The sequence below is a fragment of the Rousettus aegyptiacus genome, unplaced genomic scaffold (genome assembly GCF_014176215.1).
Source record: "Rousettus aegyptiacus isolate mRouAeg1 unplaced genomic scaffold, mRouAeg1.p scaffold_m13_p_11, whole genome shotgun sequence".
Classification (NCBI taxonomy): Eukaryota; Metazoa; Chordata; class Mammalia; order Chiroptera; family Pteropodidae; genus Rousettus; species Rousettus aegyptiacus.
The window spans coordinates 43,374,884-43,387,293 of NW_023416286.1; the positions used below are offsets into that span (position 1 = coordinate 43,374,884).

Genomic DNA, 12,410 nt, shown 5'->3' on the forward strand with positions numbered 1-12,410 from the left:
TATCATCCTGAGTCAGAAACGGGTTCATGACTTATAACTCCCTCATGGTAGAAGTTTAGTAGGCCCTGAAAGGAAAATTACTTGAAATGACAAAAATGAAAGAGATGTCCATTAAGCAATGTTTTTACAATATCGAAAAGATAGCATCTGCTCTTTTACAGCATTTTGGGAGTACAGTTAGTTCCCAAGGATTGAAAGTTGAAAAATAAGTATGCATAGCTTTGTATCACTTATTTCTATTTATCCTGAATAAATATTCAGGACAACCATGGCCTTATAAAAGCTTTCTCTAAAGCCTTTTTTAAAAATTGTGGTAAAAATCACATAACATAAAATTAACCATTTTTAAGTGAACAAGTCAGCGACTTAGTATATTCACAGTGTTGTACAACCACTTCCTCTGTCTAGTTCCTAAACATGTTCATTACCCAAACAGAAAACCCCTGACACATTAAGCACTTGTTCTTTTTTCTCCCCTCCCCTCAGTGTCTGTCAACCACCAATCTGCATTTTTTCTTTATGGAGTTACTTACTCTGGATATTTCATATAAGTACAACTAAACGATATGTGACTATCGGTGTCAGGTTTTCTTCATTTAATATAGTGTTTTCAAAGTTCATTCACCTTTAGCATATATCAATCTTCCATTCTTATATATGGCTGAAAATATTCTATTGTATGTACATACTACAGTTTATCTATTCATTTATCCATGGCCATTTGGGTTCTTCCCAATCTATTTTTCTAGAACTTTAAAGTCAATTTATAATTATCTTTAAGTAGTTCAAAATGCAATAATAATGGAAATAACAGTTACAAACAAAATGCTCCTATTTAAATTTTTTACATTTTTGGTTTAGTGCTTTAAAAAATATTTGTTTTTCTTTGTCTCACAGATATCTGAAAGAGGACGTATATGTCGAATAAGCACTAATCCATGTGATTTTACAGAATTTTGTGATGGAATTTCTGAATTTTGTTTAAATGATATAACATCTGCTGATTTTGAAACATGTAATAATAAAACTGCCTTTTGCTATCAGGGAAAATGCCGAGATCCAGATCGACAGTGTGTGGAGTTGTTTGGAAAATGTATATCTTTTTTCTGGGCTTTATTTTTAAATGGTATTTTTCTAAAATTAGTAGTCCACACTATAAAAAGTGTGCCACAATAAAAAGTATTTTTTTGTTTACACCCAAATTTGAATTTAAATTGCAGATCAAAGCAACTTTGAATTATGTCAAGGTAAAACAGACCAAATAAGTACAGGGCAAAGAGAATAGAACATTTGTTAAATTCCAGGTGTTTGGTACAAAGAAAATAATAGATGATTAGAATTGTAGATAAGAGAGCAAATGGCTGTTTGATTTCTTAATCATTCCTGTACTACGGTACTAATTTTAAAGCAGGTAGTTTTTAGTAATTGTTTCTCTTTAGAAACACTTACTAATACTTCTGATGTCAGCCAATGGATGATATCAGAAATTTGCAGAAGATTACTTTGACTGGGCATTGCAGCTGTCTAAGTATCTCTATATTAATTTGCTACACTTTTACTTTTTTGATGTTTTATTTTAAGATGAGTAATTGGAACTTTATTAATATTTTCAGTTGCTAAAGGTTCTACTTACCTATGTACGGAAGAAGTGAATTTTCTATCAGATAACTTTGGGAACTGTCATAAGAACAAGTGTCATTTTAAGTATGTATTTAGAAAATTATACTTTTTCCAAATGTGTATGTATGTGTGTGTGCCTCAGAGAGTCACTTAATACAAATGAGAGATGAATATAATATATATATATGGACGAATTTATATGTTGCAATTCATAAGATGGTATGTGTTCTGAATAGCTTTGGTGTTACAGTCTGAGTACCTTTTAAAATATCCTCATATTTTGAATTGTTGTTTATTTAATACATGGTGCCCCTATGTGATATGTGGGAAAACTTTTCTGCCTCATATTGCCAGGAATATTCTTTGTGGAAAGATTGTTTGTCACTGGACACATTCACGTATAGTACCAAGTACAGAATTTAATATTCAATATACCTACCTTGGAGGACATGTATGTATGTCAGGACATTTAAGAAATCAATCACTAGTACCTGCAAGAGAAGATAAAACAAATGTATATGATGGCACTGTATGTGGTGAAAATAAGGTAAATACAAATTTCACTTTATTCTATATGTGGCACATATGTCTGTGTATGTGTGTGTATGCATGGAAGAGGGAGAGAGAGAGACAGACAGAGACAGACGAAGACAGAGAAACAGAGAGACAGACAGACAGGGAGAGAGACAGAGAGAGAGAGAGAATGAAGTAGAGTCAGAGAGAGTTTATTTCTTATTTATCACCATGAAGGAAAATATGTCTCCCTTATTATATAATAATAATTCTAAATAAAACACTCATAAATTTAATACTATAATACAAAATGGACAATATTCTACACGGAGATAGGCATTATTCCAGTAATGCTAGTTTGCTTAATATTGGTTGTGACAGAAAATGTCTTTGAATTTTTTATTTATAAGACAGAACAGGAGAATAGTTTATTAAACTGATTCTAGCACACATGGATATGCTAGGGGAGATAAACATATCTCAGCACAATCATTTCAAATTTGGAAAAGAATATATTTGGAGTATGTAATTGTCTAAAAATTGGTAAGCTAATCAATGAATAAATAAAATTAATTATCACCTGTTCTTATACACAAGCCTATAAGAAAACATGCTTACATAATTCTGGCATTTCCCCATAGGAAATATATTTTTAATTATGTTAGGGATTTTTTTTGAACTGTGATGTGACCATTTCTTGAACCCTATTTACGTCTCTTGTTCAAAGAAGGAAATCTTATAATCTAGTTCATATTGAGAACATCATCCCAGCCACGTCTTTGCTTTTTTTGTCATTACAAAAGAGCTACCTAAAAAATGATCTATTTAAGGGGAGTATGTCACAAGCATAGGTCTTAACATTTGTGGCTTATATTTTCCCTGAAAACAACCCAATGAAGTGTGACTAATTTATTACTTTCTTAATGACAATGTTTAAGGTGCACTAGAATAAAAATAGCTTTTTGGACAGGTAATGCTGGTTTGCTCAACATTTTATTATCTTGCTGGCTTAAAATGCTCAGCAGAGCATTTTAAGTTATGAACAAGCTAATACTATTTTCACCCTTATTTACCATGCGGGTAGTCAATAATGAATGATTTAGACTCTTTATCATATATTATATATTCTATCAGATGATAAAAGCCAGCAGATAATCTTACAGCATTCCCCCAAATATATTCAAATTAAATTAAAATTTGGGTAGAGTAATATTAACATAAAGTGAAAGACAAACGATGTTATTATTAAAGTTGGAAAAAATGTAAAGATTACAGAAACACTTGTATTTAGCATTGATCAATGTGCTCTGTGAGTAAAATAGTTCTTGTACTGAATATTGGCCACTTATGGTGTGGCCTTAAACATGTAAATTTAATTCTCATCAAGTATAAAATAAGATTAAAAACATCTGTTTTATGGTATCAATATGAATATATGTTATAAAGATGCATAGAAAGTGCTAAGGCAGATCATAACTCATTACAAGTTATCAGTACAAGTTGGCTCTTTTTGTTCTTGTGCCACTCTGTGTTAATAAACACACAGTTATGCTCCCTCAGGAGAAAAATAGTATCTGACTCAGGATATTTTATAATTGATAAAGTAATAAGTTATTTTATTAGAAGGAACAGATATCATAAAATCCAGATACATCTGATAAATAGATATCACGCACATACATATATATACATATTTTGTGAATCTAGTTTTGTATCAAGTACAATTGCTCATCTTTTTATATTTTATATTTCATGTTTTTTGTTGTTTTTGATTGTTTTAACCTTTTAGATTTGTCTAGACGGACTTTGCAAATTCCTTTCTGAATTCCCGAGAGAAGGAAACTGTAGTTCAGAAACAAAATGCAATGGACATGGGGTATGGAATGATCACTCTATTTATATATATATATATTTTTATAATCCATGTCAATAACATTTCTAGGATAATAATAAGGTTCAGAATTAATCTATATGAAAATTTGTTAGGGAAAATTGCAGTTAAATAAGGAAAGCAGATTACATTATTTGTACATATGTACACGATGGTTATAGGCCTCATGAGCCAATAACCTTTGAACTTGGTACAAAACATCTATTATTATAATGTTAGAGCAAGATTGTAGAGTTTTGGAAATGGGTTTATTAGAGATTATAAATATACGTTTATACATATATAAACATTGTCTAATTTAGAATAAATATATTAATATATAGTTAAACACTCATGAACAACATATTTTACACATAATATTTATAGTTTAATATTTTTGTATTGGTTATTCTTTTTTTAAATTTATTGGGGTGACATTGGTTAATGAAATTATATAGGTTTCAAGTGTATAATTTGATAATATATCATATATATATTGAATTGTGTGTTCAGCACCCAAAATTAAATTTCCTTCTGTCACCGTATATTTGACCCCTTTTACTCTTATCTACCTCCTTCCTCCCCTCTTTCTCTCTAACCACTAAACTGTTATCTGTGTCTATAAGGTTTTGTTTGTTTTTCTTATTTGTTGCTTCCAGTCTTATATTCCACATATAAGTAAAATCATAGGGTTCTCAACTCTTTCTGTCTGACTGTTTTACTTAGCATGGTAATCTCAAGATCTATCCATTTGTCTCAAATGGCATTATTTCATCTTTTACTGTAACTGAGTAGTATTCCATTGTATATATGTACCACATTTTCTTTATCCAGTCATCTGTAGAAGAGCACTTTGGCTGTTTCCCTGTCTTGGCCATGGTGGATAATGCTGCATAGTCTAATATTTTTTGTAAGAACAGAGTTTCTTGTCTATTCAGATATTTTTTACTCTTCAATGGCATCAATTTGTTTTCCTGTATCCTCTTCCATACTATATTTGAAAAGTTATTCACTAATGGAATTTTGTATAATGTTAAGTTTTTACTTAATTATTGTAAATAGTGGTGCAATGGACATTTTTGTGCATTCACCTTTGCATATTTATGTGATTTCTTAAACTTTTAGCAATGAAATCTGATGGGCCAAATATATGCACCATTAAAATTGTCAGTAATATTATATCGTTTTCAAGAAACAGTATACCGGTTTGTGCTCCAACTTATCATATGTGAAAAGATGCATTTCCTCAAATTCTGACCACTTTCTCAGTTTTTAAAAAATCCGACATGTTAAATCTATTGTTAATTTGCATTTATTGAATAATTAATGAAACAGTTCTTAAGTAAGCATGTATGTTTATATTTGCCATTTGCATTTCTATTTGTCCATTCTTTGTGAAATTATCAAATGTGTTATAGAAATTTTGTAAACTTTGGAAAGTCTTCCAACCATGCCTTTGGCTTAAATTTGTGGCTAGTGCCTCTACCATATTGACGTTTCAAATATTACATAGTAATCCAGGAACAAAATGACATGTCTGTGTGTCTTGATTCAACATTTTCTCCGAAATCACTCACAAGTCCTATTATTTACAGTTTATTTTTTGTTTCTTTCTTTCCTTGTTTAATTTTAATGAAATTTTTTATAAATTTGTTTCTGGGTTCTCTATCTGCTTCTGACCCTTCTTTCGTCTCATCCACCAGATCACTTTTATAGATATTTTCTAGCCTTCCTATTTTTTTAGCAAAATAAACTTTGTTGTCTGTAGCTATTTAAGCAAGCTTATCCCTTTAGGTTTTTTTTTTGTTTGTTTGTTTTTTGGTAAAAGTTGGCTCTTCTCATAGCTGTTTTTTTTTTTTAATCTAGCACATTTCATAATAAATTTTGACTCCCACTATTTTATAATTTCTACTCTCATAATTTCTCTGTCTTTCTAGAATAAGGCATTTCAGTTGTATCAAGAATGTAATCTTAAAAATACAAGAGACAAATAGAAAATGTCTATGATATTTGAAGAGATATTGCAAGGACATTTATTTTATTAAATTTTATTTAAAAAGTTATTTTCCTATTAAAATAAAAATTATCTATAATATATTAAATTAGAATCCTTTAATAATTTAAATTGACTAATGATCTTAAATAATGCATTTATTTTTTATATAATGTTTTCATTATTTTTTTGGTTTTGGTTTTAGATGTGTAACAGTCAAAACAATTGTCATTGTGATGTTGGATATGGTCCTCCAAATTGTGATCTAATGCCATCATCACCAGGAGGAAGTATCGATGATGGGTATTGGTCTGTAATCAGAGGTTAGTATCTAAATCATTGTGCTCTAATAGACCGTTCTGCACTTAAAGAAATGTTCTACATATCCACTATTTATGTGGCTCTTGAGCACCTAGCATTAAGGAACTAAAATTTCCATTTTATTTCTCTTTATTTAATTTAAATTTAAATAGTCACTTGTTGCTAGTGGTAACTATATTAGACAGTGCAACTATTGATTGATCATATTGTCAATAAAACTTTGTATACACTCTTAATTCAAATTTAGAGTGAAGATTTTAATAGGCCTCTTGTTAATTTTAATTGTGGTTCCCCGAACATTTCCCTTTACCCAGCAGAGATTTCTAGATTGATATTAAAAAATTATAGCTGATAATTTCATTATATAGTCTATATTCAAGGGCATTAACTATTGTGATGTCCTGGTTCATAAGGTGCATCTTAATTAATCAAACTGTAGAAAGGCAAACATAGCAGAACCTTCCATAACTATAGCAATCAAATAGTAAATAGTACAAAACATTTTTTAATTTATTTGGTGAACATTCATGACCAAATGGAGCATATTTGATTTTTCTAACTTCACAGTGTAAAAATCTCATAACAGTATAATTCCCTTAATGTCTTTTCATCATTGGCACTTTTGTTGTTATATATTTTAATTATATAAATGTAAATCTGAAAACATATTATGTGCCTTAAATAGCCAATAGAACGTTATTTCCCTAATGGGTAATAATGTCCAATATCTTTAATGTGTTTAATTTGGTATCTCTGTATTCTCTTCAGTGAAAAGTCTGTTCATATCTTCTGCTCATTTTCCTTTTGGATTTTGTGGTTTTCAGTGTTTTCAGAGCTGTTTTGTCTTCTAGATACGTATATTTTGTTGGATATGTGATTTGAACATATTCTCTCTAAGCCTGTAACTAATTTTTTCTCAGAGCTTAAATTTTATAATTCTTATTTTGATAACGCCTATATTTTTCATTTATGGATCATGCTTTGGTGTCAAGTGTATGAACTCTTTTTTCCACCTTAAGTCCTGAAAACATTCTGCTATATTTCTAAAAGGTGTAGTTTTATGTTTTACATTTAAGTCTGTGATCCATTTTGAACTATTTTTTTAATAAAGAATGGGAAATTAACTTTTTGATTAATGAATGTCCATTTGCTCCAGCACATTTCTTTGAAAAAGCAATTTCTCATTCATTGAATTGTTTTTGCACCTTATTCAAAATTTAATTGGATGTTTTTGTATTGGTGTATTTCTCAGTTCTATATCCTGTTCATTTTTCTATGTCTCATTCTTTCCACCAGTGCTACATTGATTTGACTATTGTAGCTGTACAGTAGTTTTTAACATTGGGAAGAGTGATTCCTCCCATTTTATTTTTCTTTTTCAGAATTGTTTTGGCTATCCTAGGGTCTCTCCTTTCCTTATACATTTTAAAATAAGTTTGTCTATATTTATAAAATGTCTTGTGATTGTAATACAAATTGTGCAAACCTGTGGATAAGTTTAAGAAGGTTTTATTTCTTTACTATGTATTATTGAATCTTTCAATTTATGAGTGCAGTTTTCCTCTCTATTGATTTAGATCTTATTTTATTTCTTTCACAGAATTTTTAAATTTTCAGCAGATAGTGCATGTATTCTTATATAATATTTTCTTTTTTCATATGTGTTATTTCATTTTTTGAAGCAATTATAAATGATGTTATACTGTAATTGAACATATTTTTATTTTATATTTAAAAAAAACAATTCAAATGATTAATCTTAATGTTTATCACTCTTGTACTAACTCCTTCTATCAGTTTTGCATACATATTTGTACACTTGTGAACCATATCAAATTAACATTCATGTCCAAATGCTGTAAAAGATGAAAGCATACTATTCTAGATCTTCTTTACAATGTAGAATGTTCCAGATATTTATGACATAATATTGCTTGCTGAAGTCTGACTAACTGGATGAGAATACCATATTTCCTTGTCTTGAGAAATGCTGTGTTGACCCCTTGATTTTCGAGTTGGAGGAAAATTATGATATCAGTATCTAAAGACTCAAAGTATGAGATTTCATTTGTATGATCAATTTCAACATTGCCATTCATTAGAGACTAAGTTCTGCTCTTTGTTTCTTTACATTTGTCTGATTATAAATTACACAAATGTCTTCTTCTATTAATATTCTATTCTTTATCACTATGGGCATTAAAACAAATTTCTGAATTCTCAATTGTGTTCAAGAAATGCTAAAACGAAAAGATGGAAGTTGACCCTGGGGCTCTATTGTACCTTCTTGGAAGTTGATATATTATTTTTGGCAACGAAATAAGAAAACTGAAATTTTTGGACAGAATGAAATTGGGAGCACAGAAATAAATCATCACATATGTGGACTAAAGATTATTATTTATTTTTAATAAAAAAAATTTGGACAATATTATTAACAAAATCAAATAAGTTTCAAATGTATTATTCAACAGTAGGTTGTACATATGTTGCATTGTGTGGTCACCACCCAGAGTTAGATTTCCTTCCATCACCAAATATTTGACTCATTTGCACCTAACTTCTTCCTTCCTTTACCCCTTCCCTCTGGTAACCAGTAATCCATTGTCCATGTCCATCAGGCCCTCTTTGCTGTATTTGTTTGTTTCCTTCAGTTTTATATCCCACACATGAGTGATATGTGGTTTTCAACTTTTTCTGTCTGACTTGTTTTGCTTAGCATGATTGTCTCAGTATCCACCCAGGTTGTCGCAAATGGCAGTATTTCATCTTTTCTTATGACTGAGTAATATTACATTGTATATATGTTCCACATCTTCTTTATCCATTCATCTATTGTAAGAAACTGGTTGCTTCCATGTCCTGGCCACCATGAATAATGCTGCTGTGAACATCAGTGTGCATATATCTTGCAGATACAAGTTTTCAGGTTTTTTGGGTAAATACTCAAGAGAGGAATTGCTAGGTCATATGGTAATTCAATTCTTAGTTTTAAAAAATTTTAATACTGTTTTTCATAGGAATTGCACCAATTTGCATTTTTGCCAGCAGTGTATAAGGGTTCCTTTCTCCCTACAACCTCTTCAACCCTTGTTATTGCTAGCCTGTTGATGATAGCCATTCTAACAGGCGAGATGGTATCTCATTGTGGTTTTGACTTGTTTTTCCCTAATAGTTAGCAATATTGAGCATCTTTTCATATATTTGTTGGCCATTTGTATGTCCTCTAGAGAGAAGTGTCTGTTCAGGTCATCTGCTTATTTTGGGATTCCAACATTTGTTTTTTTGTTGTTGTTATTAAGTTTTATGAGTTCTTTGTATATTTTGGAAATTGGGTTCTTATCAGGGGCATTGTTTGCAAATATATTCTCCCATTTGGATGATTGCTTCTTTGCCTTGTTGATGGTTTCTTTTGCTGTGTAGAAGCTTTTTAATTTGATATAGTCCCATTCATTTATTTCCGCTTTTACTTCCCTTATTTTTGAGGTCGAATTTATAAAAATTTTTATATGGATGCAATGACCATTCAGTGAAGGAAAAGACAGTTTTTTCAGCAAACAGTATCGGGATAAGTTGATATCAACAAGCAAAAGAAAAAGGTAGCATCTTTACTTAAACCAGACTCAAAAATGAGCTACAAATGGATCATAAATTTAAATGTAAGAGTGAAAATTATAAATTTGTAGAAAAAAACAGAAGGAGAAGTATCATAATATTGGATTTGCCAATGATTTCTTGGCTATGGCACCAAAAGTACAGGCAACAGAAGAAAAAAATAGATAAATTCAAATTAACAATAATTAAAAAACATTTTCTATCTAAGAGTACTATCAACAAAGTAAAAACCTATGGAATATGAGAAAATGTTTGTGAATGATATATCTGATGAAGAATTAATATCCGAATATGCAAAGAACTGCAACTCAACAACAAGGAAACAAATTATCCAATTAACAAGTGAGCAAAGGACTTGAGTAAACATTTCCCTATAAAAGATACACAAATGGACAGTAAGCACATGAAAAGATGCTCAACAACACTAATTGCTAGGTATTTGCAAGTTGAGACTACAAGATACTAATCAACACCTAGTAGAATGACTTTTATCAAAAAATTCAGAAAATTTCAAGTGTTGATGAGGAAGTGGAGAAATTGGAACCTCTGTGCATTACTGGTAGAATGCGAAATGATACAGCTGATGTGGAAAATAATATGGTGGTTCTTCAAAAAATTAATCATAGAATTACCATATTATCCTTCAGTTTCACACGTCTAGGTATATACCCAAATGTATGGAAAGGATGGAGTCAAACAGATACTCCCTCATGTTCATAGCAGCATTATTCACAATAGACAAAAAGTGGAAACTCAAATGCTCATTGACAGATAAATGAAAAAACAAAATGTGGTATGTACATATAATTGAGTATTAGTTAGCTTTAAAAAGGTATGAGATTCTGGCATATACTACAACATAGATGGAACTTGAAGACCTTATGTTAACTGATAGCCAGTCACATTGGGACAAATACTAAGTGATTCTGTGTGTTTGAAGTACTTAGAGTAGCGAAATTCATAGAAAACAGATTGGTAGTTGTCAAGAGCTGTGGGGAGTGGAAATGGCAAGTTAATATTTAAGGAGTGGAGAGTTTCAGTTTGAGAGAATGAAAAGACTCTGGAATTTATTGGTGGTAATGGATTCACAATAATATTAATGTGCTTAATGCCACTGACTGTACACTTAAAAATGTTTAAAATGATAAATTTTACATGTGCATTTTACCACAATAAGAAATTAAATAAGGAAAAATTCCACTATGATATCACAAAAAAGAATGTACTATTTAGAAATAATGTTAATGAAATAATATACACTGGCTGTGAACATAGTTCCCACAATGAAAACACCTCAGGCCTGGGGATTCTTAAATGACCAAGATGCTAAAAAACATTTCACATTATAAGTGAGATACCTGCCGATGTAGAGAAGTGTCGGCAGAGTCTTGGAAATGTGAGCCCTCAGGAAAAGAAGTGTGGTATAATCATGGTACAAGAAACCAAATCTCATTGTTTAACACTTCTACGTGGCTTATTTTTACTTCTCACCTCCTCTTTTTTCTTCCAAAGTCACAACCTTAACTAATATAGGTTAAAATATTTCGCATGCTTTTCATTGCTAGGATTATGATGAACTAGAACCTAGATAAATTTTAAATAAAACATTCATACATTGCTGACATACAAGAAATAAAAAGGGTATTCTCATTTGAAAAAATGGAAAAATGAAAACAGCTGAAACTAGAATGCGTCATTTAAATAAATGCAAAGGCTAGGATTGTCTTGGGGGGAATTAGAAGACTACGCCGTAGGCTTTCTGCAAAGTGGAGAGCGAGACACTTTCATTAAGCCAGGGTCTTTTAAGGGAACTATAGAGGTTCCAAATCAGTGGTGTCCCTGGGTCTATGGAGAAACAAATAGGAATCCCCACTTGAGGCCTCTGATTTACAAAGATTAAATGCAATCAAATATAATAAGAAATTAACAAACATACCATAAATGAATGTCAAGAGAAAATAATAACAGCAAATTTAAATTCTTGAGAATTTAGGTATTGAAATTATCAGATAAAGAGTATAAAATAATTATTGTTCAACTGTTTTAAGAAAGTAAAGATAGACTAAAAGCTGAAAAAGAATCAAAAATAAATCTAATAAAAGTACCAGGCATATTTGAAAAAAGAACCAATTTGAACATTTACAAATAAAATATAATTATTGAAATTAATAACTCAGTAGATGAATGAAACAGCAGAATATATGCAAGTGGAGAGAGAATTAAATCCGAAGGAAATACTCAGACTATAATACATAGAGACAAGGTGGTAAATATGAAAGAAAAGTAAAGCTACATGGAGGATATAATAAGCATAACACATATAATTAGAGTTGAAGAAAAATATCGAAAAGGCAGTATTTGAAGAATTAAAGGGTTAGAATTTCCCAAAACTGATGAAGGGTCATGAATCCACAGGCTATGTTATAAAAGACACCAAAGCACAAGCAAAGAAACAACACATTGATTGAATTTCATCAA

General features: G+C 30.5%; 1 protein-coding gene across 1 annotated transcript in view; it reads left to right on the forward strand.

Moving 5' to 3' along the window:
* Positions 1-12,410, forward strand: part of LOC107501320 (A disintegrin and metallopeptidase domain 3) — an 80,347-nt gene that overhangs the window by 53,768 nt on the left and 14,169 nt on the right. Inside the window, exons 14-18 of the mRNA XM_036228315.1 lie at positions 898-1,093; positions 1,614-1,704; positions 1,975-2,167; positions 3,923-4,009; positions 6,202-6,319. Of these exons, the coding sequence (XP_036084208.1) occupies positions 898-1,093; positions 1,614-1,704; positions 1,975-2,167; positions 3,923-4,009; positions 6,202-6,319 (685 nt within the window). The remainder of the gene's footprint in view (positions 1-897; positions 1,094-1,613; positions 1,705-1,974; positions 2,168-3,922; positions 4,010-6,201; positions 6,320-12,410) is intronic.